Source organism: Rhyacophila brunnea, unplaced genomic scaffold, assembly GCF_057557595.1.
Source record: "Rhyacophila brunnea isolate RB1 unplaced genomic scaffold, BYU_Rbru_1.0 scaffold_17, whole genome shotgun sequence".
Classification (NCBI taxonomy): Eukaryota; Metazoa; Arthropoda; class Insecta; order Trichoptera; family Rhyacophilidae; genus Rhyacophila; species Rhyacophila brunnea.
In genome coordinates, this window is record NW_028232827.1 from 4,013,960 (window position 1) to 4,040,462 (window position 26,503).

At 34.1% G+C, this 26,503-nt stretch overlaps 1 protein-coding gene across 2 annotated transcripts in view; it reads right to left on the reverse strand.

The window, feature by feature from the left end:
- Positions 1–26,503, reverse strand: part of LOC147073575 (uncharacterized) — a 71,457-nt gene that overhangs the window by 39,158 nt on the left and 5,796 nt on the right. The window contains exon 1 of one of the 2 annotated variants that reach the window (XM_085944842.1): positions 1,583–1,719. The exons of the other annotated variant lie outside the window; for it this stretch is intronic. Within the exon in view, the coding sequence (XP_085800968.1) occupies positions 1,583–1,595 (13 nt within the window). The 5' untranslated portion in view covers positions 1,596–1,719. Of the gene's footprint in view, positions 1–1,582; positions 1,720–26,503 lie in introns of those variants that run through there. 2 annotated transcript variants of the gene reach the window in all.

Sequence of the window (26,503 nt, forward strand, 5' to 3'; positions counted from 1 at the left end):
CTCGTAAAGGTCAAATTAGTACGTCTTTCACTAACATTATAGGCATTTTACGTCGGATTCGATATTTTTATTATAAAATTAATCATAGCATAATATAAGTATGGTGCCAGGTATTAATGCAATGTATGTACACTGTCATGAATCACGATTCAAGAAGTACGATTTAAGTTTTAATTCAGTGTATAAAACAGGCGGGCCACACAGGAAAGGAAAACATACAAATTATTTAGTTTAATGGAAGATTGCATAGGTACTACTAGTGTTATAACCGGGCTGTTATAATTATCCAAAATTAGTAATTAACGATTTTATCTTATTAAAATGTTGTATTGGATTCAATTAATTGACAATTGTAAAATCAGGAAGTTTTTAACATACCTAGCTGCTTATCGGTTTGGCGTCTGAACAAAAGTCATGTTTACATTCACTCAGTGTTGCAATCTTTTAGTCATCGAATTATAGTACGCGTCCAACAAATTATAGTATTTTGCACGAATTTATAGTACGGACATATCGAAAGTGTAGTAGGTACCTACTTGGCGTATTTAGTAATCTCCTGGAGCTCCGGCACTTCTACAAAGAGTTTTTTATAAATATTATAAGCATGGCCCCCACAAGGGGGGCTGACAGGGCTCTAGCCTGGGGCCCGGCGTGTCGAGCCGACCAGATAAGTGAGATAAACATAGATCACAAATTTGGTCTAATAGTAAAAAAGTGGCCTGCGGGCTATTTTACTAGGTACATTGGTATTAATAATTAAAAATACTTGGCTGTGTTGCACGAATGTACATATTAAAAATACAGAAAATCGATAAAAATACACCTTAATTTTACCACGTACACCATTTGGAAAATACTACTGCAGCGCGTCACACTGCCTTTACCCTTAGCGATAGGTAGGGGGGCCGCCAAACATCTTATCCTGGGGGCCCGCTTCAGGATGTGGGTCATGATTATAAGTATTACAAGCAATAGTTCCAAGTCACGCAAGTAAAGAAAAAATGTCTGTCGATAATCATTGAATTACACACGCAATAGTTTGGAGTCACTTAAATCAACAAAAAATGTCTGTCAATGATGTATCTATCGTCTATGCTGTCAATAATCATTGATTGTAAATATTACGAAATTTTCGGTACGTCAAAATATTAAAACATGTGCTTTAGATTGTTAGAAAATATGCGGGGGTGGTAGGGTGGGGAATTGTGCATTTTAAAACTGCAATCCATGACTATTTTATTTAACTCTACACCGCTGGCTACAATAATTCATTTCACATGCTCATATTAGAAAATTTATTATTCATGCAAATTACTACCCTTCTTAATTAATTTCCAACAGTAATGAGGACAAATTAATGTTATCGGTCATATCTTACTGGTACAAGACGTGTCTTCATACAATTTTCATGTAATTGAACAAAAACCGAAAAAAACTGACGACTAATTAGTAATATTGTTGATCACCAAGTCTAATGGACGAACATAGCTCTTTTTAAATTCAAAAAAGTCAATCCATATTATTATAACCGTATATTTCGTACGTACTGTTATTATAAGATAATAGTGACAATATAACTCACCACTGAAATCCATGATAACTTCTTTATGAATGTATTTGATTTGGTTATTCAAAAAAAAAAAACGAAAAATCGCGTATAGACAAGCGGTATTCTACGTAGTTAACCAAGCACTCTTCACTGACAGACTGACAAATGGAGCATTTTTATAAATCTAAAAACGGTGATGAATTCTTTATTTAGATAACAAAATTTTAGTCGTGTTTGTACATCAGTGATAATCTTTACAATGTTTCTCTCGTGTAAACATAAACTTCAACTTCGATGATGTAATCAAATCGTAATGCAATACAAAAATGATAAAATTACAAGGTCTTTACGAATTTCCGTTACAAAACGTAAATATGTACAGTATACACAGTAAATAGCACCAGCCAAAATAGCCCAAAGCTAAAATTCAATAAATAAGGCACAACATCTGAAAAATAAAAGCGCCCCTGTAAAACTACCCTGTTCATAGACATCTACCTAAAGTTCTAAAACCCTGCTGGTACGAATGCAACATTATATTAATAATTTACCTACCTAAGTCAAGTTTCTAGTATTTAAAAAATACTCTTCATTTTGAATCAGATACAATTATAGAAAACCCTAGAAGTTTGACAGTATGAAGGATTTGTCGCTTGCGATGACGGTAAGGAACTGTCATATCGTAGGTTCAGAGTTTAATTACCGGTGGGTTTTATGTGATTGGTTTACAAATACACTACAGTGCGACTTTCATATCGAGTGATCTACGTCACCACGGTAGTTTCTGGAATTAAAACCCTCCACCCGCATTTAGAGTCACCGCTACTACAGTCCGTAATGCAGTGTGTTATATAAGTTGGTACTAGAGGTACTAAATTATTACTGATAAGGGCTCGTAGAAGAAGAAAAAAGTCAGTGTTTTTTTAAATCCTTTAACCCACACCTACCTAGTTAAGATATTTTATTTTACAATGAAATTTTACCTCAGGACAACGAATCAATAATTTTATTGTGCTTCTGTTTTAATATGTACCAGTAGTCACTACAAATTCTCCAATAACCAACCACAAAATCAGCCAATGCCTATAATAATTAATATGGTGGTACCAATGACGTCATTGGGTGGTACTGATAGGATATAATTACTAAAAATAGACAATAAACCATTTGCCTACATATATATTTATTAATCATTTAACCTGCAGTTTGTTTACATATTTAGTCTAGTTAACAGTAGATGGAAACTATATAAAATAAGATATCTCTTCTATTTACTGTTTACTTCATTCATTGTCCCTATAAAAAAAATGTTTATTATTTCCTACCAAACAGATTATAGAAAGCCAGAAATACGATAAAAATTTAATAAGACCTAACCGCCTAACCTGACCAGTGCACTATTGCACTGATATACATAAAATCTCTCTCGTACCTACTTAATTATAAAAAATATCTCTAGCGGAATAAATAATGGGTCAATTTTCATATATTTTCAGAATCCCCGTATTGAGATAGGTATTATACTGAAATCCCGGAATCGAACATTCCATCCTGGATTGTAATCCTTAATCTATGGTTCAGGTCGATCTGTCACTTTCGTACAAATTACTTGGCGGTGAATTGTGTTTTCTTTGTTCGTCAGAATAGATGACAAATAAACAAAATGAATACAGTGGATAGTCAGACCAGAATACCTACCTCTCGGCCTACGCATACAGGAAGGCATTGAAAACGAGCGGCGGCTTGTAATTATTACCTAGCTCATGGACATTTTTCATTGATTCTGCGTATTTAACTACATACCTATTACTATTAGTAATTGTAATTACATTTCGTAACTCTGACTCCCGACCAACCTTGTAGCGAGTTAGTTATACTAACTCGAAAAGAAAACAGAAGCACACGTCGAATCCAACACGCGAAACTATAATAGGTATATTTTGTTAAATTCTAATAAATAAATATAAATACAATTCTATATAAATATCACAGAACAGATAATAAATAGAATACCAATAGGCAATATTCAATACGCCGCATGGTGAAGCAGGCTTTTGAATGTGTGAGTGTCCTACGAAAATGAAGCACGCATTATGCACGTGCAATAGTGTGTGTAATACACCAACATTAAATGAGCGTAAATGCATAAACCGAGAGCAGTTTTTAGTATTCGACGTAAAACGTATTCTTAACACGTGTGTAAGTTTAACTCGGATTCTTCTTTAATCGAGTCGGTTACCTGCGATCGCCTTACCCGTTGTGTATTTCAGTTCCCATTATTTCTGAGTTCCCTGATAAATACAATTTAGTCTAAGAGTTGGCACCCATTAACGCCGTCTCGTGGTTGTGTTTATATGTACCATCTATGTCCCGCGCAAGAATACCGCGCCGAATGGCTTTTACATTTCTTACGGCGAAATATCGAGAGTCTCTACTTGTTCGACGGATGTAAACAATTATTATAATAAAAGATGATAACCTGCGTGTTTTTCACAAATTATGTGTAAAAACCAAACCAAAGCATAAAAACTTAAAATATAAAAAAATCACAGAGACATAACTATTGGTGTATTACATATTTATAACACTCAATGGCGGTTTATTGTGTCCGGAAACTTGTACGTATGCAGTTCGCCGTATCACACTTCACCATGAAATTAATGTTGTATCGGAAATATATGGCCGTATATATTCAAGACCGTCCAACTTCTTTGGGTCGTATAGTACTGACATAAAATGCATGTCTAAATAAAACACGGTTCTTGTCGGCTTACACTTTACAGGAAGCCAGCAGCAAATAAATTTTGAAAATAGTCGATATACTGGCTTATTTGTTAGGTTAGGTGTTTTCATTCTTGAATTCATGAATTTTGCCAAAATCAGCAAATAAAATTGAATTAATGTTCATATTGAATCTAATAAAATTGGAGACCGTATAGTATATCGTCATCTCTTTCCGATATAAAGCTCACGGCGAACTGTGCCACGGTGAAATGTTTTACCTACAATTTACATGTAACCCGGTTTATAGCATACCTAGGCAAAAAAAAATCTCGAGGAGGCCTCCAAACTTGGGCATACACGCACCTAAATCCGCCACTGACGAAAATAATAACAATACACACTTAGACATCAATCTGATTTGTTATACTGACTTTCATAATAGTATAACTTTATCATAACATATTAGATGTTACAAATGATTAAATCCGCCACCAAAACACTGTATTAATAATATGCTGGTTGATAAGTGTATTTCATTTAGCTGGAGAGATTCAAACCAGGACCCCCCGCGTACCAGTGTTTAAGACTCTCAATTCAAATACACACACAAAGTAGCGTAGCAGCTATAAATTTACGAACATTTTGAATATTTTGATACAATACCATAGGTTTTTAATGTCCTTCATGTCGTAAATTAATTTTAATGGCACTAAAACTGGGCAGGCACATTGAGTACTCAACTGACAGCGCAGGGTATCTTGGGAATATTAAAATGAATTACGTGCATGAAAATATTGCGAGAATTTTCGCAATACTAATTATTTTGCCCAGAGTCCCCCACAAGTTTTGAGACCTTCCTCCACGAGTCCACGCAAAAGTTACACTATTTTAATATCATATTATAGATACGAAATTTTGCCAGAACGTAGTTTTTCTGTAGTATCTTAGTGGTACCTCCTAGTCAAGCGAATCCCATCACAACTTAAGGCTATACTTCATGGTCAAAATCGTGGCTAGGTGATTGTGCCGAACACAATATAATTTGTCATAAAAATCCAACATGCGTCCATTTAATGTTATGTTTATTGTTATATTACTAATAATAATAGTATATTCATTGACATGTTTTCTTTTTTAAGTACATACGTAAAGTTTTTTAGTCATATTTACACGATTTAAGAATATTTTCATGCGACGCCATGACAAAACAAATCGACGTGCAGACACCTCGAATGTCGGTCTCCGATTGGCGACTAGTGAGCAATTTCGTCGCACCTACTGTTGAAAAAGCATCAATCCTTTTTTTATTCACTACTTTGATGGTCCAAGATTGGACTGCAAAAGCATGGAAAAGACCTCCCGGGGGTCAGGAAGAAATATATTAAGAAATATATACGTCTCTACTTAGCGTAATCAACAAAGTTTGGTGAATTATTAATTAATATGCTGTAGGAGGGACAAAACTAATTACCCTCCTAACGTACTAATACGTACTAATAACACCCTCCTTTATAATGGCGTAAAAACAAATTCGCTACGCATTTGGTTGACGTTGAACCCGGATTCACAGAGTTCATTCCTTCTCATTTCAAAGTGTTTTAGTATTTAGTATATCCCCCTTTCAGCTGCCAGATCAAGACGCGATGTACAATAATAGTAATATAATATGTACCTATTTCAAATTTCATTGTACTGACGTGCGACGTCGTGAACTTGGGACTGTACATGGACTGTACCGAACTCGCGTTCTAAACTAAATTCTGAAACACTTCCTCGCACACGCGTTGTGCAAATACAATGTTATATACAAGCTTTGTAATTTTTACTATGCCAATATATCAGTTCACCAAAATAGTATTTATCGTGAAGGAAAGCCCCCCACCAAAAACGTTCCAGCCCATCTCACCTGCGCTTCTTCCCCGTATTCGTCCATAGCCAAAGGACGGTTTGCTTATACATACCAACATAACTACATTTTCAAAGATTTCTAATAGGAGTAGTGCTCATAGGATACATGGGTACCAATTTTCTTTCGGTAATTATGAGTGCCCAGTGATGTCCCGTGGGGGTAGGCAGATTGAGCGTCGCTTGGGGGCGGCAGTTACTCGAAGGGCGGCAAATCGAGGAGAATCATTTAAAATTTATTACATAGACATAAAAGGTTCAACAGGACTGTATTTTTTATCGGGTTCGCGATGTCTAGTTTATTTCCGTTGCCCTTCGACTTCTTTGGTGACCAGAAACGACACGTGCACTATTGATAAAAAAATACTGTATAAAAAATGGGGCTGCATTTTGTCTCAGGGCGTCACTGTGAGTGCCTATTATGATTTAGTTATTAAATTTAAATTCATAAATTTACAAGAGTGGATATTACAGAACATGACACATTCCCGTCACATGACGTCATTCACAAAAATATACCAAATAGGATAAGAAAACAAGCTAGATAGCAAAATAAAATGGTAGATTTTCTCAAAATTTTAAAATGTGTCACAATTATTATAAACATCGTTTTTACAAGAACAAAGACCGAAAAATAATACATAGCATTTTAAATCTACCTAATTCTAATAGAATACATTTTTTTTTTTAATTATTAATGCAGGTAAGAAATTTAGTCGCCATTTTGTGTAACGCACACATATAGTCCATACTCTATATCTGTCAGCGCATTGAACACACTGAATGGATTGAGCACATCGACAAGAATGGTAACTGGTGACAGGTGACACTGCCACCTGGTGTTTTTTTCCTAGCAAGATATAAAATACGTAAGACCAGCATGTTGATTTTTAAGCAAATCTAGTGTAATATTCTAGCTTTATTGTGAGAAGTTTTAAACCGTTTGCGGTATCGAAAAACGCTAGACTTAACGCCATACGCCAGGTGGAAATTTTGCAAGCTAGGTGCCTGCCTATTCAAAAATGCTAGATCTGGCAAGAAAAACGCTGTTGGCAACGCTGCATATACCTAATGCTATCATTCAATCTTTTTAAATCGCTAACACTAAGTTTTCTAAAAAAATAGTAAGTTAGTCTCTAGTTGTTGTTTGGCTGTTGTAGCAGATACCAATTTCATTTGTCGGTTAAATTTAGTTTAATTTTATAAATAAACGCTAATGTTTACAATACTCGTATGATAAACTGTGCATAAAACGACCCACCTGTCTTTGCAGATGCCAAAATGGCAGTCAAGGTCTACTATTTTTATGTTTATATATTATTATAATTATTATTGGATATTAAATACTACAATTCAGTGCTCGAAATGAAAAAAAATACGAACCGACAGCTCGACAGTTTTGTGAAGATATTTACGTAGTTATCAAATTTCATGTGTATTTCGTAAAAATAAGTGGGTTAGATTTTCTATTATATGGCTATTATCTAGCTCAGACGATCAAATTATTTTTTCCACGAAACAGAGCGATAATTTTACCAATTTCACGAACAGGAACGGCCAGTGACGTCCATTGGGGGTAGGCAGATTGAGCGTCGCTTGGGAGCGGCAGTTACTCGAAGAGCGGCAAATCGAGGAGGATCTTTAGAAATATTACCTATATAGAAATATGTACCTAAACTTAGTACCTACCTAATAACGAAAATATCATTCCATTAAACAATTCAGCTCACTGGTTGGAAACAAAATGTATTTATTAAAATAAAAGGTTTAACAGGACTGTATTTTATTGTTGAGTTCGCGATGTCTAGTTTACTTCCGTTGTCCTTGGACGACATGTCCTCGATGACCAGCAATGACACTTGTAGATTTGCGAATTATAGGTAGGTACATAGGTACAAAACTAATCGTTAATTGATTCAAATATTTTTGCCATTCACTCCCCAATTTTGAAAGTTGTCAGGTGTATTTTTAAATGTATCTGAAACCGTAGACTCGCAATATTGTCTATTGAAGTAGAGATGACATTTGAATTGAATTTAGTGGTATATAAGTTGTTAGTAATGTATCCATACAACACATTTCTTAAATATTGCGGTCATGAAAGGATGATAAAAATACTGTATAAAAAAATGGGGCGGCATTTTGTCTAGGAACGTCTGGGAACAGCGCTCCGGTCCACTTCAAGCCCTGCTAGAATTTAATGTCATAATCTAGGAAATTACTCTGTTGGCTAACATAATTTTTCACCAATTTTAGCATTCAGTTCACGATGTTTTGCAACACCATTAATAAACTGTCCAGATCCTCAGATTTCGTCAACCGTTGGACCAGTTTGATTAGTATCGGACGTCTATGGGCTTGTCGGGTGACGTTGAATGTTCCAACATTGAACTGTCAGACGTTCCAATCAAATCTGGACGTCTATACATATTGTTTATGGTAGTTTTTCGTAAACCGGGTTCATATATGTAAGATGTACCCGGTAACGTCCTGTGGGTGTAGGCAGGTCATGCGTTACTTAGGGACAGCAAATGAAGAAACGAATATTGTAACTTTGAGAGTAATTTCTAGATGCAACACCCGATTTGGTTCGGATTAGATGACAATTTCGGTATATCTGAAGGGCTCCACGCGATAGCAAAGTAAAACAAATAAATACTTCCACTAACAGTAAATAGAGTCCATAGAATATAGTAAACTATGTACATACATTATTGAGTAGAAATGTCAGTCAAACGCAAAGTATTGCAGGGTTCAGAGACCAGAGCTATAAAAAAGTTCACAGTTTTTCATGAGAGCATGAGAGCTAAGAAAGGAAGAGAATTGGCAACACTGTCGGTTAAAAATGGAGGCAAAAATATTTAATGTGATTCAATATTATACAAGATGGCCGAAAGTTTAATAACACTTTTATAACATCATTTGGCCACTATGCGTTGTTCGAAGACTTGAATTTCGAATTCTTTGAACCGCCAAAATAATATATTAATAGTAATTATTTTTATATGCCATAAAAACACTGCGCAGTAACCATAACGCAGATGTCTGTGGGAGTCCTTCAAATCTCTACGCCAGCCCGACTTGTATGAATAGTAAAAAAAACACACTAAGTATAAATTTAATAGTGTTTGAATTTAGAACGTGTTCCTAAACTAAAATCCACATATTTTACCACGTTTTTATTAGCTCGTATTCTTGTCTGTCCAGTACTATTTTTTTCTTGTGTGTCCAGTACATATTTTTTCTTGTTTGTCCAAGGTGTGTATTGGACGATTGAAGATTTTTAACTAACTTCCCGACTAGATAGACATTTGAAACTTTTCTTAGAATATATCAGAACACGGCGACAATGCATTCTTTTAATACGTTTAGCCATTTTTAAGCAGAATTGAATTCATTTTCAGTTAAATTCTGTTTTGTATGGAAAGTTATTATTGTTGGTTTACTACATTATTAATATATACGTGCGTTACTATGGAATTCAATATGAAACGTCAAAATGACATTTCAGTATTCTATATTCAGTATTTCTATCAAGTACAAAACAAGTATTATTATCAATACATAGAATTGTCAAGTTTATATGATTCAACAGAAAAATTAAAAACGTGGTATATAAAAAGTTCTTTTTATCTTGTAATTATTAGTTTTATCATTACTCATTATCACAAAGAGATTGGACTCTTTCAATCTCTTTGCATTATCACTATTTACTACTGACGTATCGACTACTTACATCTAAATCTGTGACTATAAAATGACATATTTTATAATATAAGTATAACACACAGCTATTCTGAATATTTTAAATACCTAGGTATTACCCGATATTATTACTAATAAAATAATTTTATTCACAATAATATCACAATTATTGTTGGAGTCAAAACACGATGGAAATATTCAGAATAGTGATCAACTTGCTTCGATTATCTATCTATCTTTGTCGTTTTGTAAATACTTAAAGCTATTTTAGCAGTTTAGTTTATAGATCACCATTGCCACCTTACCTAAGTATTTTTTTTATATATTCATTAATCATTGTCATAGAGCGGAATGCAGAAACATTTGTCATAACTAAAATTTCCTTAGCAGAAAACACTATGCAGAAACATTCCTTAGTTGAGATCATTTCTATTGCAAATAATACCATATTTAAAAATTCTCTTTCCTATAATTTAGGTAAATTATTTTATAGTTGTTAAACGATGACAAAAATATGACAACTGCATTTTATAAATGCAATAACTATAAATACATATTAATATTTATTTATAATACTCTTATGTTTCCGTTATAAGTCATTCATTATACATGATTCCACAGGCACCGCAAGATATTTTTTTAACAAGGTAATACTAGCGTCAAGTGTCATTCTTCATCTGGCATTTTGTATTTCTGCGGGCTGGCGTATAAAAGTAAAATAATATTCTGCAAGTATATGCCAAACGAATTAACACTATCAATATCCATATTGAGATACATTGTTAAATGAATTTGAGTGTATGGACTGTTTTATAGACATGCGAATTTATTTTGACAGCAGCTGCTGTCAGTGGTAAATGGTAATACAGAAGGGGGCGTGTTCATAACAAAAGTAGTCTATGGTTAAGGATTCCTTTACTCTATACTCAGGATTGTCTATAGTTAAGTCATGCTTTTCGGCGACTTATCCTTAGGATCGAAATCTTAGATTGTGCATTCCGCTCATATATTACAAAATAAAATCTATTCTTGCAATATTGGTCTGTGTGTACCAGATAACGACCTTAGTAGTTTGTTCTTCTAAAATCTAAAACTAAAAGGTGCAGAACTAACTTGAAATTGATAATGCCGTTTGGGAGGGCTTTACATAATCAATAACTTTGTTCAATCAAATCGATTCAGGTATATATTCCACTTGCGTGAAGTGAGCTTAAGTGGATGGTGTTACATATTAAATATAATATTGCCTACATAGCTCAATTTTGACAAACGCCAACGCAGGTCTTCGTTATTCTAAATTATTTAGATTCGCATCGCATTGTAATCAAACAAGACCATTACAATTGGATACTAATATCATTTACAGCAGAGGGGGGCAAACTGCGGCCCGCGGGCCGCATGTGGCCCACCGGGTATTTTTTTGCGGCCCGCCATCATTAATTGTACTTCTGATTACAAATATTTTTTAATATTTTTTTAAAAAATATTGACAATAGATTAAAATTTGAAGAATTTGTTGTTTCGTAAATGTATTATCTCAGTACGTCTTCCTTGCGTCTCGTCTCACACTATGTAACCACTATTTTCTACGTTGAACATCGTGACACATTTAAATACTTTTAACTCCGCGTTGCAAGGAAAAAAAATATATGCCCATGATATGGTAAAAAGTTTGAATAATGAACAAATATCGAATAACAACGTGGACCACTTTCCAACTTTGAAGTTGCTGAATATACCAGAATATAAATTTGAAGAAAATGGTCATATTATTAAAGCTCTGAATGACGATTTTTCACAAAGATTTGGTGAATTCCGAAAAATTGAGACAAGTTTAGCCATAGTACGCGATCCATTTTCAATAGATATTGATAGTGTACCGACAGAGCTACAACTTGAGATTATTGATCTGCAGTGTGACACTGATTTAAGAGAATTGCATCGTCGTAAAGAAATCTCCAAATTTTACAATGCCTGATTTTTTATTTACCACCTTTAAAATGCACGTTAATTACATCGATCGGCCGCCTGGTCATTACGCGCCAGGTGCGTCTTCAGCGTCCAAAGTATTAATTCAGACAAATTCGACCAACTTAAAGATTATGCAAGAAAAATGTTCGTTATTTTTACGATCAAATATCTCCGATGCCTATTTACAAGCAGTTTTGAAAATATCAACTAAAAAATTATGGTTAAAAAATGTACAACAGTTTCATTCTTCTCATTAATTTTTTTGTAATGTTTATTTTTCGTGATAATAAATAGTATATCTAAAAATGGTATTTTACTTGCAGCCCGCCGCTCATTTTGAATTCTTGAATTTGGCCCTCCATCCAAAAAGTTTGCCCTCCCCTGATTTACAGCTTCAGTGTATTTTTTAGACATTACTTTTAGTAATCCTTGGTATTCTTTTGTCTTTTTATTAAAATGTCATGAAATGTTGATTTTTACAATAATTATTTTATCGGCAATTAATCCCCCAAGAGAGGCTTTGCAACTGCTACCGCCATCTTGGAAAACAGCAACCGATTTTAAGTGTTCAGATGCACAATGAATAGAGGTCTCGACATAATCGTCATTTAAATAAATAAATTTTTTTACATTTTTAACCTACACTGCAGCTGAATAACCTTTTGAGATATGATACACATTATTCTCATTAATGATGGCGTGTATTTTAGCTATACAGATACGTTACCTACGTTAAAGTAAAAACTATGGCTACTTACACACGTACCTACTGTTATTTGAGATTTTTTATAATTATATCAACAAAACATTCTAAATAATGATATTCATCTCATAAAAGCTAATTAACGCGTGTCGTTTCTATCTCAGCGCAGGCCTGGCAAATAAATATAAAACCAAAAAGTGTGCATTTTATCACATTTAAAATATGATAGATGACTTCTTTCTTTTATTTATTAATTTATTCTTGTTCCTTAGTAACCTCTTGTCAGCTTTAATTTCGTGTAATTAGGGCCTATCTATTATAAGGATTGATAAAAGTTTTTGTGTTCATTGAGTATAGGTACCTATTAGTCTAAAAAAATTAAGATGCAGGTTAGCGTTTTATGCCAATATTTAAAATTTTTACTCACTCATTGAAATACAGGTGGTGGGCAGTAAGTGACCTTTGAGGTCAATAAATTAATCAAACTTGTACGACAACACTGCATCACCTGTATTTTAAACTCATTTCATAACGTTTTAAAAATAATGTTTGTATAAAGGTGATTTAAAAGACACAGATAATTCGGCTAACCTACAATATACTTACCCAATTGGTATATAATTAATTTGAAATTCCATTTATAAACGATATTTCACTATTTATTTAAATAACTATTATTATCAAGTAGTGTTCAAAATTTATTATTATTATTAATCAACTAGTGAAACGATTGAAACATAAAAAAGTTGTAAAATGATTCATTTCCGAGAATGTCAACGAATAACATTACACAATATTAATAATTATTAATTACAAATTAATAATACTCATTATTGGAATATTCCTGAACAAATAATCGACTGCATAATATTTTTATTTTAGCAATGCGGTAAGCATTCTGCATTACGTCATTGGCACAATCGTGCCTTTTAAAAAGGAAATCTGTGTCATCAGCTGTTCGTAACCTGTGCATATTAATTATTACTAATTGAGTCAATCACAAGACTGAAAAGAAACAAATATGAATAATTATTATAATATATATTGTTATATACGGTTACATAGTGTATATTGTACGATGCCTCGGACGGTTCCACCAATCCATGAACTCCACCGGCACATGCCTTGCGTGTCGTAGAATGCCAAGAGGGGCAACCCGTTCAGAAGATTATACACACTAGACAGCCAACTCACCGGACCGCGATCCTCAGTCATGAAATCATGAAGAGGATATTGTAATATTCCATTTACCTAAATATTTTGTATTTTTTCGGTTCCAGGGGAGTCCTCCACCTTGTGTGCGCCGGTGTAACTAATGAACATACCCCGATGAATCCGAAAATTGCCGGACTATTGCATATTTCCGATATTGCCAGAGTACCAGGACTGGTCGGAGAAGCTTTACTAATACATAACGTAGGCAATCGTAGGTCCAATCTAGAGGTGAGTTGGAAATACTGTCACTAGTTTGTGTACTAGTATCGGATGAAACTACCCATACTTAGTACGTGTGACCCAATAAACTTGTGATGATATCATCGTGAGTCGCTGGCTAGTTGGTAGACTTTCAATACTGCTGACTTTAAATGCGCGCGAGCGAGGTAGCACTAGAATTCATATTTTAATGTATTAGTCTATGCATGCGAATGACAGCATCTTATGTATAAACAATAGGTCATAAATTTTCTGTAGCAGCATATTATTATTCCCTCGGAAATGTGGTGTGAAAATACTAATATGGAGTTAAGTTTTAGTTCCAATTTAGTATGAGACTTATGTCGAATACGCACGCCAACCGCTCTATATAGTATTCCAAATACTAGTAAGTATTTTGGAACAAGTTTTGATACTAAGTATTTTTTTCTCCTGGTAGTAAGTATACTTAGTCTTCGAAATCGACCAGTTTTCCCACCTCTAGTCCAAACTCCAGGCTAAATCTGACTCACAGCGAGTTTATGTACTAACGCCAAGCAGTCTACTAGTGAATGTAAACATAATAAAAACCACAATAACAATGTCCATAACATTACACTAAAACAAAAACCCCTCTTGTAATTTAATATTTCCCCAACAATGAACAGAATAATATAATATGTAATTGAAAACAAAACAATTAGTTAGGTATGTGAGTACATAATAAACGTTGCATTCGCTGGAATGCGTTGTTTGACACCTCGTTAAGTATTTTGCTGAAAGCATTTGACATAAATGTGTGATTTATTTGAACGCAAACCATACACACTGTGCTGTAGTGTTTGCCAAAACATTATTAGTATGTACCTACTTCTTTTTACAAATGAATGCAAATAAATTATTAATTTGTGAGCGTAAATAATAGGCTAACGCAAAATGAAGTGCCTAGTTTCAAACCCCCTTAAAACGATTTTACGTAGTTATGAGAAAAATGAGAAAAACTCATACCTATCTACTATTATTATTTAATTCATACGTTATAATTAAAGAGTATTTTGTTTAATATCTTTTAGGTATGTACCTAGGTACTCACTTTTAGCATATTTCACTTAGAGATTAAATTATAAATCAAACGATTTTCATTTTAGGGGACCTTGAAACTTACCTATCATTTTAAGGGCATTTTGATGTCAACAGTAGTAATCTGTATGTGCGATATGGGTATTTGAGTACATATTATAATTATACAGTATATGAGTATAATATTATGAGGGACGCGATTACATGTCAGTGAAAACACCGTGTGTGAATCTTGATTTGATCCGCCCAATATGACCATTCTTCGTCTTCTTCTGTCTTCAACCTGTTCAAATATCATAGGTTTTTTCAGGTTGGTATCCTCCCTCATGGGGGGGGGGGTTAAAGGGCTCTGGCCTGGGGGCCCGGGCTTAGGAGGGGCCCGGCGAGGCGAGTTGACCGGATAAGTGAGATAAACACACATCACATATTTGCTTTTAGCAAAAAAAATCTATTTTCAAATTCTAGCTATTTTCCTTCGATAGTGGTATTATTTAAATTATGGATAGAGCCAAAACCAAATTCGCAAAGATACGACGATCCAAACTGCAACAGAAATTTAGCAATATCCAAAATGCTGACAACTCTAGCTCAGAAAATGAGGCTTTGCGCACAGGGTCGTTTTTTAGATCTATTAGCGTGACAAATATTTATTTGAATACCTATGTAGATATTTAAAATTGAAGAAAAATTAAATGAATGGGATATATTTAAAATGAACAGTTTTGACTAGTTTTGAAGCTTCTTCCTTCGCGGCACACCCTGAGACTTCTTGCGGCACACAGTTTGGCAGACACTGATCTAGTACAATCGATGCCATTAATAATTACATATAACAAAACAATGATTTTTTACAAAACTTCTTATTTTTATGTTAATAAATTGTGAATTAATTATGATCTACATAAAACAACAATTAGTATAGGTAATTTAAATATAAAGTATACTCCATAACACTTATATAATAAATTATAATTGAAAGACAAAAATATTCACCATCTCAAGTGGTGTAATCGAAGTTGTTTTGACACCAGTGTAAACAAAAGAATGCTCGAAACATTCGTATTGTATTCTTTATTATGTTTACACCCTAAAATAATCGAATTTCCCGACGCCTATAGAGGTCAAACGGTGACCTTCGTCAAATTTTGTCCATGGCAACATTTATTCAAACCATAGCGATTACGCATATTGCTAGAAAAAAATATTTCGGTACATACAATATAGGTAAACTATTTTTTCAACTAGGTAGGTATATCTTTTTACGGTACATTTAAAATTCATACTTGATCCAATTTTCCACCAGCTGGGTGCAATAAAATATTGTAATGAGTGTAATGACTTTTGTACACGCCAACCGGAAAATCGACCGATCCCATATTGTTCTCGACTCGGCGTTACATTATTTTATTTAAGCAAATTACTGTTCAGAAACAAAACAACATTGTAATGGAACAGTTGAATTATTATGAAGGTATTTTAGGAAACCGGTATGTTAATGTCGCTATGTTGGTACAAATAAACATCACATAATAGTAAAGTACATAGGTACGACGAAAAGGAAAAACAGTGACAGACGCAGTAAAGTGCATAATGTTCTATTAAATAATATAATGTCAGTTTGCCAGCTGTTGATATTGTGTTAGCGGATATAAGATACGTCAGAAATCAGAATATCATTTAGTACCCGAGAACGGCGAGAACAGTGACCTTGGGTAAAAAATATAGTTATCCTGATTTCTCATTTCATACCTACTATTATTATTGTAACATGACTAGGTTTTGACTTGAATACGCTCTAAGAATATTGCATTTTATGCTTATAATATGTTTGGATTCACATGATAACCATCTGTGGTGAAGGGCGGGGGTAGGCTGTTACGATCTGACATTAATGGTGCACGTTAAAATTTACCAGTCAAACGTTGGTATTTGTTTTCATTGAACTAAGACTGCAATGTGTAGATAGTCTTTTTGTTTTTAAATTTCAAGTAAACCCTCCCAAATCCAAGCGATTGTATATATAGTCAAAAAATATTCGTTCATCTATAAAATATCTAAAATTATGCCATCAAACCATACTTACATAATTTTATATATTTTATAGATAGAAGAATATTTTTTATCGATTATGGTTTGGTTTAGAGAGGGCTTAATGAATTTAAAAAATCCCAACCTCTATTATGTGTATTCTTTTCGATTATGGTTTGGTTTAGGCAGAGCTTAATGAATTTAAAATAAACTAACCAACACCAACTTTACTGTAATATTATGTACTTATCACTAATTCAATGAAAACAACTAATTATGACAGGGTTTAATTGGATTTTAAAAACTAACCGGCACGATCTGCAAATTGTATTCTCAGTTCAATGAAAACAAAATAAGTATGACTGACAAAGTTTAGTGTGCACTATTTATGTCGAATATTAACAGCCTACTTCCACCACTCGTCACTGATATCCATTATATTATTATGAAATCAAAATCGTTTTTTTTTTTACTATTTATAAATAATATGGTTAAAACCAGAGAGTTGAATAAAACAATTTCGAATGTTCAGTAAAACTAAGATTGGTAAAAGACATTTACAATTTGAAAAATATGATAGTAGGTATAACTAATACGTTTCCAAATTGGGACGAAGACATAGGAATTTTCTGATGGAAATGTGTTTTTTTTTGACGTGATTTCATCTGTAGTTAGATAATTAGTAAATTTAAGTAGGCAAGCCAAATTTATGCTGTATAAATAATATAACAAACTTGATTCCGGGTACCTACCTACGTGTTTATTTATTTTTTAAGTAGACATAGTTTCTGGTCGATTAAATTCGCAGATAAGGGGGTATTTTTCTCTCACCCCGTGACCTATAAACCGGCACACGCCACTGGCCAGACAGGCGCCAGACGGCGGGTCTACGTCCACAAGGACGCCCGTGGATCAATGGAAGAAAACACGCTTACTGCATTCGCTAAAACACTGATGTCGCAGTAATAAAATCGCCAAGTAGCGATTCAATTACAATTATATTTGGCTTTCTATGGCATTTTCATTTTAAACATGTTATATATAATATCTATTCTATGGTAAGACCGCCAAGTTTTTTTTTATAATAATATAATTTGCGGATGGCCTTTCCATTTTTATATATAATTATGTACATACCATACACTGGAGCAAAAAAAAAACATTTAATTTTTACTCTACCAATACGGATCGAAAATCCCACTTGAAACAATAACAAATTGTACATTTGGTCCGATTCTATTCAGCTAAAAACTAAGTAGGCCCACATCCTGTGTCGGCCCTCACGCCAGAATCTTTGTGCGGGACCCTCTACCTATCGCAGGGTTAAAGGCGGTGTGATGCTCTTCAGAAGCGATTTCCAAATGGTGTTCCAGGTAAAATTAAGGGTATTCAGTGTATTTTTAGCGATTTTTTGTATTCTTGAAAGTTGTCGAATAACGACACACATTAATTTAAAATTGTATCACACAGCCACATTTACCATTAGAGCAAATTAGTGTTAATCTCACTCAAAAGGTAGACCCACCGTACAGACCCCCACCCAAGGCTAGTGCAAGGGGGGGGGGGGCATGAGGCAGATAGCTAAAACATCTGAACGAAAACTTACTTTTTTGTGAAGAATATTCATTCGTGCTTATTTTTTTTAAACAAAAATATCCTAATGTTGTGAATAAATCGATCAGTCACAAACCTGTTTATTAATGACTGTAAAATTGTTTACATATCCCAAAGCAGTTTTTGTCGTAATATAACGATTATATTTTTCGGCTATTGAGAAAGATGTACTCTTTGATAGAGTTGATAGGTGATCTCGATTATGATTGAAAATGCAAAGCACCTACACTAAAATGGAAAGGAATTTATTGTGGAAACAATTAACACAGTACCTACACGACAAGATGTGGAATTAAAGAAGAATTTGTTAAATATTTCATACGAAATTCACATTTTTATATTTTTTAAAAAATATTGTTTTCGTCTGTCAACATTTTGATGCGAGCTCACATAAAATCAAGTCATAGAGAGTATCGGGGGCGAACCATCGGCGGTCACGTATGCAACGGAAGCGCCCCATGTTTATTGGAGCCAAAAGGAAGACGAAGAGCCGGATGACCACGACTTCGATGACTTACTGGTGAACCGGAAGACCTGAGTTGATGAAATAATATAGAATAACAATACAATAATTTACTCCCACGTATTCCTATGCACATTTTTAGTAATACACTTTGTACTCACCTTTATCTGAATTGTTCAAATGTGACAAGCATGAAAAAATAACATTATCTTCGATTAGTGGTGATAAAAGTGACATGCGATTTTCAACTACCAGTAATTAATTTACAAGAAAATAAATCTAGAATATATAAATATAATAATTTAAGCATAACAACTACATTGAAGATAAATAAACAAACGATTGCAACATTTTGATAATGAAAATTATGTAATGTGAAATAGTAAACGTGTATAAATAAATAAGTACCTACATTAATTATGTTATACCTAATTCAAATATGTATATATAATTCTACAAATTAGCTACAAAATAGGTATTACATGATGTTAAAATAAATTGTTGGATGATAAAGTATCCTTAAATTATTACCATGTCCAATAGTTGGTTCACTATAATATTAGAAAATATTCGTAAACACAGTCATGCAATATCTACATTAGAGTAATCTAAAAATACTGTCATATTCCATTGGCATGTTTATGATTTTTTAACACAGAAAAGGACAATAATTATTCACGGCCAAATATAATAGTAACTAAGTAACATTCGTAATTTGATAGATTTTCCCAAAGATATCAGCTGTAACCACAGAACAGATTCCCTGAACAGGAAAAGCAATAGACTACATTTTGACGCAGTTTTTTTAATGTGAGTGTCATACGAAAATGAACCACACATTATAATAGACGTGCAATAGTGCGTGTTGCGACCTTCAAATACAACAATATTGAATTAGCTTCGGTGGATAAAACGAGAGCAGTTGTCAGAACGAAATACAAGCGTATTCTTAACACGTGTTTTAGTTTATCCCATATTCTTCCACACTCGAGATCAAGGTTGCCTGTTACTACACACCCATTAGATATTTCTGTTCCCTGGATTATACTGTACCTACAAAAGGTCAGCATGTTGATTTTTTGTCACATCTGGTAAGTATATAATATTCAAGCTTTTTTATGAGGAGTTTTAAGTTGTGTGTGGTGCCAAAAACGCTAGATTTAACCCCATACGCAAAATGTAAATTTTCCTGCCTATTCAAAAATGCTAAGTTGGCAACGCTGGTGGAGGAGCAACATGCACTTTTTGAAATGAAGGATTCAGCATTTAAGGAAAAAATATTATGATAGATAAAAAAAACAAAAGTTGCCGGTGGCAATGAATATTCATTGTTGCACCAATTTATGACCTCCGATAAGGTTGTGTTCTCTCACCACATAAAAATTGTTTTTGTAAAGCACATGATAAATTATCTCAGCATTCCCATCTTAGCAACTGGTTTCAAAAATACTTTCTAGGTATAAGATAATATTATTATGGAAATGTATTCGGGGCCCAATCTTCTTCCAGCGATAAAGGAAGAGCGTCTGATCTAAAGGGTTGTGTTACGATAGCAGTGAAAAAAGAGGTTCTTGTTTAATTCCATTTCTACGGTTGGGTCTTGTAAGTCCTGGACTTTCCTACTTTCCCACATGTAATCCAGGTAGGAATGTAGGCAGGGCTCGAATGAATAATTTTACGAACCGGAACGCTCTATAATTTATCAAAAATATTAACATATACTTTAAAATTAGTGTGTTCGGTTTTTTGTTATATACGCACCTAGCTCAGACAAATAAAATAAGTTCTTAAACCTGTATCATGCAAGAATATGCCAATATTAACAGCGCCGCAGGCGATAAACTGGTCAATTTCGTCATAAATATTATTTTGTTACCACGAGTAGATAGGTATAATAAGTTTTGTATTAAACTTCTGAAACAATACATAAAATAAGTATATTCAAGAGAATTCATAAACCGAAACTTGTTCATGAGACAGTGATAATCTCGGGAGTTTCGTTCCGGAGCTGCGTTCCGATTTTTTTGGAGCCCTGCAGCGCTCGAAATGGAAAATTTTACGAACCGGAGCGCGCGCCAATTTTCTGAAGATATTAACATAGTTATCAAATTTTATATGTATTTTATAAAAATATGTGTTCGAATTTTGTTATATTGCCTATCTAGCTCAGACGATCTAATTATTTTTTCCACGAGACGGAGCTATAATTTTATCAATTTGACGAACTGGAACGGCGCTCCGGTCTTTTCGAGCCCTGACTATTTTATAAACAAGAATATACCTACTCAGTGCTGCATGAGTCTATTATTATACCTTGAGTTTACATTGTATTTATTTTATGAACTTTTTCTCACCGGCAAGACTGTTCATGTTTTTATAAGGCACTTATATGATGTCACTATTTTGTATGTAGTCATTGTTTGTAGCAATGTAGCCAGTAGTTGTTATTATACCTACTATAGAGAGAAACACCACTTACCTACAAAAATCGATGATCGTTTCAAGTTTCGAGCAAGGGCAAATATTTTACATGTGTGCGGAATAGATTACGTTCTCGCCGGCTGGCGCTAGTTTCCACTAGTTTCGATTTCATTTTAAGGTGGGATTTTATTCGGTGAGCCGATTGGACGAGTGATTCATAACTATTATAGTGTTGTCAATCATCCCGATATCCGATATGGCTGGATGCGTATTGACAAACCCTACTTCAGACCTCGCGTTTACTATCAAAGTCTCTCTGCTGCAGACACACGCATTCCCTCCACAAGGGGGAGACTGACAGGGCTCTAGCCCGAAGCCCGGGCTCAGGGGGGGGGGGGGCGGCGTGACGGGTCGACCAGATAAATACACATCTTAAATTTGCTCTAATAGTGAAAAAATCGAACTTAGGGGTTATTATCATTTTTAAATATATGGTTGTGCAATGCAATTTTTGGGTGTCTTGCGTTGATACTCATTATATTGATAACCATTATTTGGTAAACAATTATGATAAACACACAGTTAATTTTATTTGAACTCGATCACCATTTACAAAACGCCACTGTAAAGCGTTAGAATGCCTTTAACACCAAAGATCCTGGCTTGGGGGCCCGCTTCAGGATGTGGAGGAATGAATGAGGAATATTTTGTCGCATTCATTTGGAAATGAGAACTGTTTTCTCCAAACTGTGATTTCGCGCCTACATCAATGTAGCCTTCGGCGACCACATTTCAAAGAAAATCTGAATGCCAATAGATTCATCAATAAATGCGAGTGGAGTTCACCAACTTGACCAAAAATAATTTTGAAATGCTAGTTTCTAGACGTTTTTTAAATTTTGAAAAAATCTGGCATATTTTCTGCCATCTAGCATATTTTTTTTACCCTATCTGGCATATTTTTGTGATTGTTGACGAGTTAATAACAAAAACGACATTTGTCAAAAAATATGATTTTTCAGGAGAGAAAAACCCTTTGGATTCCTATGACGTTTTTGTAGGAACAATGATTTTTCAGACTTAAATAATTATTATCTTCTGACCTATGCCATATTTGTAAAACCGAAAAACAGGGATATATCTATAGATATCGTAAACGCCCACAAGATGGCATTCGGATGTCGATTTCTATAAAAAATGACATATTATATACAGACCTACAAACTTATCTGAAGAATGGGATGGGGAGCCACTGTCGAAAACTACCCAATCAAGACTCGTAACTGGACAAAGTCTGACATTCGAATGAAATTTTCGAAATGGCGTCCTATGGTAGTTCGTAGTTCCATTTTTGGACATTCTACAGATAAGTTTGTAGGTCTGTTGGTCTGTATGTATGTCTTTTTTGGAATCAACTCGGTCAGTTGGCAACACCGGTTACCTCAAATCAGTGATGCCAACCGTACTATAATTAATTATAGTACATACAATACTATAATTTTAAATCCGCGAAAAATAATTCCGCAAAAAATGCAAAATACTATAATTTTACGCCAAATATACGAAAACACTATAATTTTAATTGATTCAAGACGAAAAATGTTCCTGTACCTACTATATATTTTTCAGAAATACTATAATTTTTAGGCCTTTGTACTTTAATCAGCATATAAAAATATGGCAACACTGCCTCAAATACAATATTAACAATAACAACAGGTCAATCGTCAATGTCAAATTTTGAGCATTGCTACTTCCGCGTATCTTCGGCGCCGGAACACTCAAATCTCAATACAATAAGACCAGACCCCGAAGATTCGTCGCAGGTAGTAAATCCACGATCGGCAATTAAGTCGAGACTCGAGAGGTACTAGTGTTATCAATACAAATGTAATAATACACGTCAAGTAAAATAAAATCAGCGTCTTTAGGCTGCAGACACACGGCATTGCGGTGGACGTGCGTCGACGCAAGTCTTATTTTGATTCCAATTTTATTATTTCATATGATTAGATTTCTTTTATGCAATTGGTGATTCTAATCGGATGAAATTGGAATCAAATAAGACCTGCGTTAACGCACGTTCACTGCAATGCCATATTGTGTCTACGCCTTAGTTGAAGGGTGTCAATACTGTCAATGATTAGCAGTGGCGAAGGGTGGATCAAAGACTGACCACAATTTTATTGTCTCACAAACTATGCATCAAACCATTGACGAAGGGCGGAAATAGGCTGTTAAGATCCGCCATAAATTGTGCACATTAAGCTTTGTCAGTTATACGTCTTTGTTTGTTTCATTGAAATAAGCCTACAGTTGACAGATGGTTATTGGTTATTTTTTCAAGCCGTAGTAGATAATAGTCAAAAAATACTCGGCTAACTATAAAATATCTAAAATTATACAATTAAATCATACATAACTTTGGATATTTTATAGATAGAATAATGTTTTTTTATCTGTTATGGTTTGGTTTAGGCAGGGCTTAATGAATTTTAAAAATAATAGATATGTATTCTTAATCCAACGAAAATAAATAAGTATGAATGAAAAAGTGTGCACAATTTTTGTCGTATCGCCTAAAATATACCAAAACGAATACGGTTTGGCTTAGGTTTAGGCAGGGTTTAATTGTTTTTTTAAAACTAACCGACACCATCTGTAAATTGTAGGCTTAGTTAAAAAAAAAAAAACAAATATGTAGGTATGACTAACAAAGTTTAATGTGCACTATTTATGGCGGATCTTAACAGCCTACCTCCACTCTTCGCTACTGATGATTAGGGGATTACATACATTACAGTCCTACAAACAAACGTATCTAAAGGACGGTCAAAAATGGAACTACGAACTACCATATGGTTGTCATTTTAAAAACTTCATTCGAATGTCAGATTCTGTCCAGTTGCGAGTCTTGATTGGGTAGTTTTCGACAGTGGCTCCCCCATCCATTCTTTAGATAAGTTTGTTGGTCTAGTATAATACAATACAATAATATTATGAAAATGGCTACTCATTTCGACCGGTTTAATTACATTTATTTATGCGCAATGATTTGATTCGCGCCAGCTATTCCGTCGACCGGTTACGTACAGTTCCTGAATAAAATTATAAATTATTAGTAGCACCGCACTTTTTGCTAGTATTATTATAGCAATGCCGCAACGGAATACAAATGATGTCATCCGCAGACGGGCAAGGACAACACCTCCGATCCGATCATAGACAATCCCATAACATGGCATTCTTCCTCGTACCAAGCATCGGCTGTTAAGTGACGCTAATTTTCTTCGCAGCTTCTTTTGCTGGCGAATAATATTCGGATGGAATTCGTAATGGCGACCATTAAAATAATTAATATCACATTCGTCCCAATAGGAGACAAATAATAATTATTCGTAAAATACCTTTTTTACTAAATGTTGTGAAAAAAATATAATTGAAAACAGGCAACTACACAATGTTGTGGGTCCCGAGTTTGAATCCCGGGTCTTCAGAATAGAAATCACATATTATATTGTGTTTCAAAGTGTGTTTGAAACCAGTGTATGGATCTAATAACTTCAGCAAGTGGCTAATATCAATTTCCCATAAAAACCAATATTATGTACAAATTGTGCAACATCCACTATCCAGTCAACTATATTGTGTCTATGTGGACCCCATATTATCTTCTTAGGTTCGTTCGGACATGGTAGAACAAACTTTCGCATCAAATTTCTTATTAAGTAGTTACTATTATTTCTTATTTACAGGTAAAGTACCCAATAGAAACAAACATTGATAAATAATTATTTATTTATTATAATTATAAACGGGGCATGCATACCATCTGGGAGCTCTGAGTTCGAAAACCGGTGAGGACACAATATATTTATGTGATTTTCTCAAAGCCTGTGTGTTTGTGATTGTTCAAAATTACTAACCACCTTGTACGAAAAAGCAAGGACATGGTTATTAATAATTTTAATTTAAAAAATATATAAAAATATATGAAAAAAATAACTGTATGATGGGTCTAGTCCACCGAGCTAGACTTCTAAAGCAATATTTGTTTCCAAACTCAAAAACCATGGGAGATAGTATTGATAATTTTTAAATTATTTGACGAGCTACACAAAACTCGATTTTATTAAAGCCATTCCTCCATTTTACCACGTTTTATTAGCTCGTATTCTTGTTTGTCCAATACAAATCTTGCAATCGATTTTTAACTAACTTCGCGACTAGCTAGACATTTGAAACTTTTAGAATATATCAGAACACGATGACAATGCATTCTTTTAATACTTTTAGCCATTTTTAAGCAGAATTAAATTCATTTTCAGTTAATTCGGTTTTGCATGGAAAGTTATTATTGTTGGTTGCTAAAGGGGTCCTAGCAACTAAATTATTAATATATACGTGCGTTACTATGGAAATCAATATGAAATGTCAAAATGACATTTCAGAATTTATATTTATTCGGTATTTCTATCAAGTACAATAAAAAGTTTTTATTAATACATAGAATTGTCAAGTTTATATGATTCAACAGAAAATTTAAAAACGTGGTATATAAAAAGTTCTTTTTATCTTGTAATTATTATACATATTATTTTGGGGCTAGTGTTATACTGTTTCGGCATGTACCGACCTACATTGAACCGGATGTATTATACCTACCTTACCTAGCATTAGAATAACAGTTACAGGTACAGTAGCGCACCCAGGGGGGGGGGCCAAGGGGCCTTGCCCCCCCCCAAAAACATTGAAATTGAAAGCCAATAGATTAGACAAATAAAAACACGGCAAAAAATGATTTTAAATTCTCCAGCACCCTCTAGAAACTCAATCTCTAATGGAAATGTCAAAAAATTATCGGTGTCCATCCGAATTCCGGAGTGGTGTACACCACCGAGTGCAATAGACAAAAGTGCGATAAACG